Source organism: Mastomys coucha, unplaced genomic scaffold, assembly GCF_008632895.1.
Source record: "Mastomys coucha isolate ucsf_1 unplaced genomic scaffold, UCSF_Mcou_1 pScaffold23, whole genome shotgun sequence".
Lineage (NCBI taxonomy): Eukaryota > Metazoa > Chordata > Mammalia > Rodentia > Muridae > Mastomys > Mastomys coucha.
The window spans coordinates 38,210,850-38,217,836 of NW_022196906.1; the positions used below are offsets into that span (position 1 = coordinate 38,210,850).

Genomic DNA, 6,987 nt, shown 5'->3' on the forward strand with positions numbered 1-6,987 from the left:
TGTCCTGGAACTCACTCTGTAGACCAGGCTGGCCTCGAACTCAGAAATCTGCCTGCCTCTGCCTACCTGGGATTTAAGGCGTACGCCACCACCGCCCAGCTACATGGAGACTTTGAGGCTTGCCTGGGCTATATAAGATCCTGTCTTAAACCAAACAAACAAAATGGCCAGGCAGTGGTGGTGCATGCATGCCTTTAATCCCAGCACTTGGGAGGCAGAAGCAGGTGGATTTCTGAATTCAAGGCCAGCCTGGTCTACAAAGTGAGTTCCAGGACAGCTTGGGCAATAAAGAGAAACCCTGTCTCAAAAATCAAAAACAAAACAAACAAACAAAATGAAGCCAAACATTTAAGACATGGCAATTCAGAGAGACTTGTCTCACACTGTCTAAGTAATTAATAAGCAGCAGACTTTGGACACATCTTCTGTCTCAAGACCTCTATGCACCCTGCCATACCTTAGTAAGTCTATAGAGACCTCAGGAAAAAGATGGCCCTGGAAGTCTATAAGGGCCTGTGAAGCTGCCCAAAGAGGCACCTTTGGCTACTGTTTTTGGTATATAGCATCATTGTTCTGTCTTCTTTATCTTTCTGCCCCATTTCCTAGAAACGTGCCAAAGGGAGGCTAAGACAGCAAAGAAAGAAGCTGAACAAGCCCTCAAAAAGCAAGATGGAACCCTGGCTCAGCTTCGTGCCCACGTGGCAGACATGGAGGCCAAATATGAGGAAATCTTGCATGTAAGCACCACTACCTGTTGGCCATCTTTTAATTATCTCATAGCCTTCCATCCCTATGCCCCCAATTAGTGTGATGACCCACGACCTAAGGGAGCCATGCTAAGTGTAAACAGAAGAAGATCCAACCATTGACAGAGGCAGTGACTTGTAATCCCATTACTTGGGTAGTTTAGGCAGGAAGATTTTGAGTTCAAGGCCAAGATGAGTTACAATGTACTAAGCACCAGCTACACAGTGAGATCTAGGCTCAAAATAATCAGGGGATTACTTTGTTACATAGTATTAGGACAGTGATGCTATATATCAAAGTAAGGGTGTAGGTCAATGGTAGTGCTCTGGCCTCCAGCCTAGTATGCAAGGCCATGGGTTCAATTCCATACATAGAGGTGGGTGGGGGATAGGAAGAGGAGTGTGGAAAAGGAGGAGGGAAGGAAAGGAGTGGAACAGGTTCATAATCCTGGTATTCAGAAGAATGAGGCAGACAAATCATAGGTTCAAGGCCAACCTAGGTACAAAGTTCAAGGCCAGCATAGTCGGTGTAGTAAGAGACTATATCTCAAAATAAAAATTAAAAAAGAGGCTGTGCATTGGTGACACACACCTTTAATCCCAGCACTTAACTCCCAGTTGGGAGGCAGAGGCAGGCAGATTTCTGAGTTTGAGGCCAGCCTGGTCTACAGAGTGAGTTCCAGGACAGCCAGGGCTACACAGAGAAACCCTGTCTCGAAAAAATTAAAAGTTAAAAAGAGACATGGTACTTGTCTAGCACGTGTGAGGCTTTAGGTTCAAGCCTAAGTGTTGGAAAGTGGGGGAGGGGTGTTTAGGAGTCAGGCATGATGGTTCACATTTGAAATCTAGCACTTGGGAAACTGAGGCAGGAGAATTCTGAGTTCAAAACTAGCCTGGACTACAAAGCAAGGTTATCTTACAAAAAAAGAAAGAAGGAAGGGAGGGAGGGAGAGAGGGAACGAGGGAAAGCCATTGAAGAACTCTTACTAATCAAGCTGGGCAACCTGAGGTGATGTTCACCCTTCCCTCCTTCCCTGGGAGCTGAAAGCTGGCTGTTCACAGGACAACCTGAACTGTCTATTGGCCAAGTTGAGAGTGGTCAAGCCTCAGTGGGATGCAGCTGTGCTGAAACTCCACATCAGACACAAGGAGCAGCTACGGCAATTTGGTCTCAACCCCCTGGATCTTTGAAGCTACTGGCCTCTAATCTAAGACCTATCAATAAAATAACTTGATGTAGAACTCAATAGAACTATGGGTTATGGCTGTTAGCCATGAGGACAGCTATGTTCTGGGTTGTCCCGTTGTCCTAAAACATTGAGTGGTAAGAAACAGATAATGTTCTAAACCCTTTCCTACAGAAACTAGATCCCATTCCTTTAAGCCTGGAGCACTTTTGTTTGGTCCCTTTAAACTACCATGGCTTATATAGGCATGGTAGTGCATACCTTTAATTCCCACACTTGGGAGGCAGAGGCAGGCAGATCTCTGAGTTTGAGGTTAGCCTGGTCTACAAATCGAGTAGCAGGACAGCCAGGGCTATATAGAGAAACCCTGTCTTGAAAAACCAAACTAAAACAATCTTGGGTTTATCCTGACCAATGAAACACAAATCCAGATTTGTGTGTGTGTACACATACATACATTTACTTATTTATTTATTTGGACAGTAGCATATTTATACTAAAGTGCTCATATAGAGGTCAGAGGACAACTTCCAGGAACTGGTTCTCTCCTACTGTGTGGTTCTGGTGAGTCAACTCGGGTTGTCAGGCTTAGAAGCCAACACTTTTTACCTGCTGAGCTAGCTCACCAGCCAATTGGGAAAAGCTGTAACAGGACATTACAATAACCAAGAACCAGCTCCCAAGATTCTAAGGTATCCAGTAGAAGGAAGATGAGGCTCCAGTCCTTTTGCCACATGACAACAGAGTCACACGTAACCTATGTCCTCAGTGACTTCAATCCTAAATGGTTCCACGGCGTCATCTCCTTGAGCAGAACTTAATCTTTGGCACACAACTCCCCAAAACTTCTACATAACATCCTGTGGAGTGTCATGCTCCCTCATGAGCCCGCCTGAGGGCTCGGCTCTGTCCACAGTCCACACTCCTCTGCTGGAGGTAGGCTCATGAGAAAGGAGAAGGTCCCTGGCAGTCCTGTGATCTGCAGTGTCCAAATTCTCCAGCTCCCACTTCCAACGGAGAGACCATTCCCAGCTCTCTCCACCTCAGGGTGCAGAGCAAGGACAGAACCACTAGGCAAGTCTGTGCCAGTAAGTCTATGCCAAGCAGAGATGTCCTATAGCAACTCTGAGGCCAGAGTCCAGTCCTACACACAGAAGAAGAGGAGTCAGTCTGGAACCAGAAGAGTTCACTTTCCTGCCCCAACATGCTCTGCTCAGGAATAGGACTTCGTCCACAGATCTTTCCGTCCCCACCTCCTATGACCAATGGTTTTCTCCTGCACATCCCACACAGCTCTACCCATTAGCCCTCCTCTCTGCCCTTCTCATAATTCCATTTGCCTCTTTGACTTCACCTCTCCAGACTCTGAGGAAATCCAGGCTTCTAAGCCCTGTGGATTCCTAGCTGCTAGCTTCAGGCAGAGGGGTGGCTCGGCCTCAGCCAGCTGCTGAAGCCTATCCAGGTCACTGTCTCCACCCACAGGATATCCGTTCACTTCCAAAACTGCATCTCCCATTTGCAGCCCTGCCCGGGCAGCTGAGCCTCCTGGGGTCACCTGACAGTGTAGGGGGAAACACAAAAGTGTTGGCCGGGTGTTGTAAAGATGGACAGACTCAGAGACAGAGAAAGGTAGGTGGTGAATGATGATGGGTAGATCCCAAGGCACATGGTGCCTCAGTCACCTGGGAGATGAAAAGACAAGGCCCACTGGCCACACAGCAGAGTCTGAATCCATAGCCACCTCCAGGACCGGGGTACAAGAAGCATTGGCGGGAGCCAGCAAGGCCAGAAGGCTCAACTGTGTCTTCAACTGGAGGATTCTTGGTTTCTGCCAGGGGAGGGGCAGCAATCTCAGTGGTCTCCAAGAAGAGGAGGGGTGACAGTCGTACCTGGGGATGTGGGGGCGGAGAGAACCTGTGGCACCCGAGCCCAGCTCCATTCCTGCCCTCTCCCCAACCCTGTCACATACCATGCTGAAGAAGCGGTCAGCCTCAGGATCAACAACAATGAGGGAGACACAAGAGCCCTGCGCTCGGATCCTAGACACTGTTTCTTCATGGCCCAGTCCTTCCACGCTTTCCCCAGCCACAGCCACCAGGCGGTCTCCAGCCTTCATCCCAGCCTTGTCAGCTGGCAGTCCTGGGTCTATCTCCCACAAGAACTGTCCTGGGACATAGACATCTTCACTGCTCTCCCCTGACTCACACCCATGTTTTCTCAGGAACTAACCCCTACAGTACATGGGAGGATGTCGTTAGGGGTTGTGGGGTACCTCTCATGGACACTGAGAAGCATACAATTAAATGTATATGACCAGCCTAACGTCCAGTTTCCTATCCACCCCAGAGCTGCCACTCACCAAGTCGGCCATCCAGGCCCTTCTCCTCCCGGAGCAGGAACCCAAAGCCTTCAGGCCCTTTCTCTATGTTTAGACACCGGGGCTTAGCGGGCAATGCCCAGCCCTCTGCCAGGGGTGCAGCAAGAGGCATTCCTAGTTGGTGACACTGTTCCTCTACCTCCGGCCCTGCCACCAGCAGAGTCACCTGATCTCCACTCTGCCAAAGCTGTGAGGACAGAGCAAGAATGTATGCATGGGACATCTGTGTGGGACAGAAAGGCGAGTATCTCCCCAGCCTCTCCTCCCGGAGGAACCCCCCCCCCCCGAATGAGGGCAAGCCTCATGCAAACTATAGGGAAAAGAACAGGGGGTGACACATACTGACCCTCAGGTTGGGACGGGGAGCTCATGTAGAGAGTCTCGGCAGGAAGCCCTACCTTCCTATTAAGCTGGTTGTGAGTGAACTTCTCCACACTGACTCCATTCACTTCTAGCAGCCTGGCCCCAGGGGGCACCCCTGCCCTCTCAGCAGCTCCTCCTGCACTGAGCACCAACCAGAAAGGACCTCGAGCTCCTAAAGGCAGAAAAAGTTAAGCCCCAGTTGGCTGCCTGCCTAGAACAGCGGCTGAGCTCCCCAATCCTGTCTACCCATATCAGGCCCTAAGCTCACCGTGGGTGACGCTGAAGCCAAAGCCACCTTCATCTTTTACCACATGGCACAACCGAGGCCTGACCCCCGAGGCTAGGGTACGACAGAGGAAAGCATCACTCCCCTGCTGAACGCGGGCCACATCGTGCACGTGTTGCGCCAAGACTGTCAGCAATACCCGGGGACCGCTGGCCCGGATGTAGCGCACTACCTATAAAAGGGTACACAGGAGAGAAAGGTTGGCCCTCTGAAATCCCAGGATCCCCTAGAACGTGCGTTTTCACCGTAAAAACCATGTCTGTAGATGCCTTCACCCAACCTTTCTACCTAGGTACCTCCAAATCAAGGGTCCTGAGGAGAGTGAGGCTTGGCTATGGAGTACTATGGAATGTTCTTTTGTACCACGAGGAGTCCCAGCCCAGCCTCACCACCACATGGTCTTCATGTGCCACAATTTTATTGTTCACCGCTAGGATCCGATCTCCTTCCCGGAGACCCTGGCGCTGGGCAGAGGTGCCTGGATCCACCCTGTACACCACATGGTCAGCCTTGCCAAGCTGCTGCTGCAGATGGAACCCAAAACTCTTTTCCTCCTCCTTGCTCAACAGACAGAAGCGAGGCCGGTTCAGGTTCCAGGGATCTGGAGGAGGAGATAGGTAGCAAAAAAGGAGGGGGGCACAGCCCAGGCACAGGAGATTCAAATGACTGGTAGTCCCTGCTTCCTGTCAGAGCGCTGGTCAGCCAGCGAGAGGGTGGGCTTTATAGCTGAATGAAATCTGCGTGGGCTGGGCAGCTAAAGCAGAGGGAAGGATGCCTCCTCTACCTCTGCTTAGTTACGGATATCAGAGGGAGGCAGTTAGCAGTTACCAAGGAGATAGGGAAAGGAAACAGTTGCCAAGGGTGAGGGGGTTACCAGATTGGTCCTGGTCTTCAGCCAGGGAGAGGGCAGGATTGTCAATGCCCAGCCTTGGATTAAATTTAAACTTCCTGTAAGGAGGCAGGAGAGGCAAACGAGAGGCGCTTGGAGCTGGACTTGGGTCCCAGGGTCCGCTTTAGGCTCAGATGCCAGATTAGAGTCCCCCACCTTCAGTTCTTCTTCTCCAGCCCTCAGACTACTTACAGGGTTAACAAGGCCGTGTCCCGAAGATCTGCCAGACAAAGGAGGGTGAGAGTAGAGACACACTCCCCCCAGAGACAGGACTTTCATGATAAAAAACCAAAAGAGTTTAGGAGAAACTCAACCCCTTCCCATTCTGCTTCTCTATACACACACACACACACACACACACACACACACACACACCCGGGGTGCTGACTCCCCTTTATTTTCCTCCCCCAGTACTGTATGTAGCACATAAATCTGGGCCTATCAGCAGAGGGTGTGGACCAGGAAGATAGATCTACAAGCCCACCTCATTCTTATTTCTATCTGCCACAGGGCTCCCCCCCACCATAGCAAGTGCGTTCTAGATCCAGAGACTCCAAATCTGCCCCCTCTGCTGCCACCTCAAAGTCCCCTTTCGAGGATATCTCCTCACTTCCTACCTGCAGCTGCCTCCATAGTTGGATCATTCACTGACCTAGGACTTAAGAGTAGGGACAAGGTTCATTATAACCAGCTGACCCTCCCACCTGCCCCCTCCCTTCTTGTGTCACGCCTTCTTGAAGACGCTGCAAGGAAGCTTTGGGGTAATGGTTAACAGCAATGGGACTTGTTCTCTGCAGAGTGCAAGTGTAGGTTCCTTTTGACCCCAAGTCTTTTCTTTCGCCCTACCTTTCTCTCTCATTTTGTTTTTTTTTTTTGGTTTTTTGGGGGTTTTTTTGGGGGGGGTGGTTCAGGACAGGGTCTCTCTGTGTAGCCCTGGCTGTCTTAGAACTCATTCTGTAGACCAGGTGGCCTTGAACTCAGAAATCTGCCTGTGTCTGCCTCCCAAGTGCTAAGATTAAAGGTGTGCACCACCACTGCCCTGCTCTTCCTTTCTCTTAAGACCCAGTTGCTGGGGCTGGCAAGATGGCTCAGCGGGTAAGAGCACTGACTCCTCTTCCGAAGGTCCTGAGTTCAGGTCC

General features: G+C 50.7%; 2 protein-coding genes across 10 annotated transcripts in view; one reads left to right on the forward strand and one right to left on the reverse strand.

Moving 5' to 3' along the window:
- Nucleotides 1-1,993, forward strand: part of Ccdc153 (coiled-coil domain containing 153) — a 14,065-nt gene extending 12,072 nt beyond the window's left edge. For all 9 annotated transcript variants that reach the window (XM_031345581.1, XM_031345578.1, XM_031345582.1 and 6 more), the window contains 2 exons: nucleotides 607-737; nucleotides 1,809-1,993. In XM_031345581.1, coding sequence (XP_031201441.1) covers nucleotides 607-737; nucleotides 1,809-1,937 — 260 coding nt within the window. In that variant the 3' untranslated portion in view covers nucleotides 1,938-1,993. The remainder of the gene's footprint in view (nucleotides 1-606; nucleotides 738-1,808) is intronic.
- A 374-nt stretch (nucleotides 1,994-2,367) lies between these two features.
- Pdzd3 (PDZ domain containing 3) lies at nucleotides 2,368-6,486 on the reverse strand. The gene is made up of 11 exons (XM_031344305.1): nucleotides 6,466-6,486; nucleotides 6,041-6,068; nucleotides 5,834-5,907; nucleotides 5,349-5,560; nucleotides 4,942-5,131; nucleotides 4,709-4,845; nucleotides 4,293-4,497; nucleotides 3,903-4,099; nucleotides 3,616-3,822; nucleotides 3,288-3,488; nucleotides 2,368-3,077 (listed from the first exon to the last, which is right to left on the reverse strand). The coding sequence occupies exons 1-11, from the start codon at nucleotides 6,479-6,481 to the stop codon at nucleotides 3,048-3,050; spliced, it is 1,497 nt and encodes a 498-aa protein (XP_031200165.1). The 5' UTR covers nucleotides 6,482-6,486; the 3' UTR covers nucleotides 2,368-3,047.
- Between the last annotated feature and the right edge of the window lie 501 nt (nucleotides 6,487-6,987).

Excerpts from the sequence above, each read along its gene's own strand:
- Pdzd3 (XM_031344305.1), bottom strand. Across the intron at positions 4,498-4,708 it reads ACAACCAGCTTAATAGGAAG|CTTTGGCAGAGTGGAGATCA; the intron begins GTAGGGCTTCCT and ends CTGTCCTCACAG. Across the intron at positions 3,823-3,902 it reads CTGACCGCTTCTTCAGCATG|GTACGACTGTCACCCCTCCT; the intron begins GTATGTGACAGG and ends CCACATCCCCAG.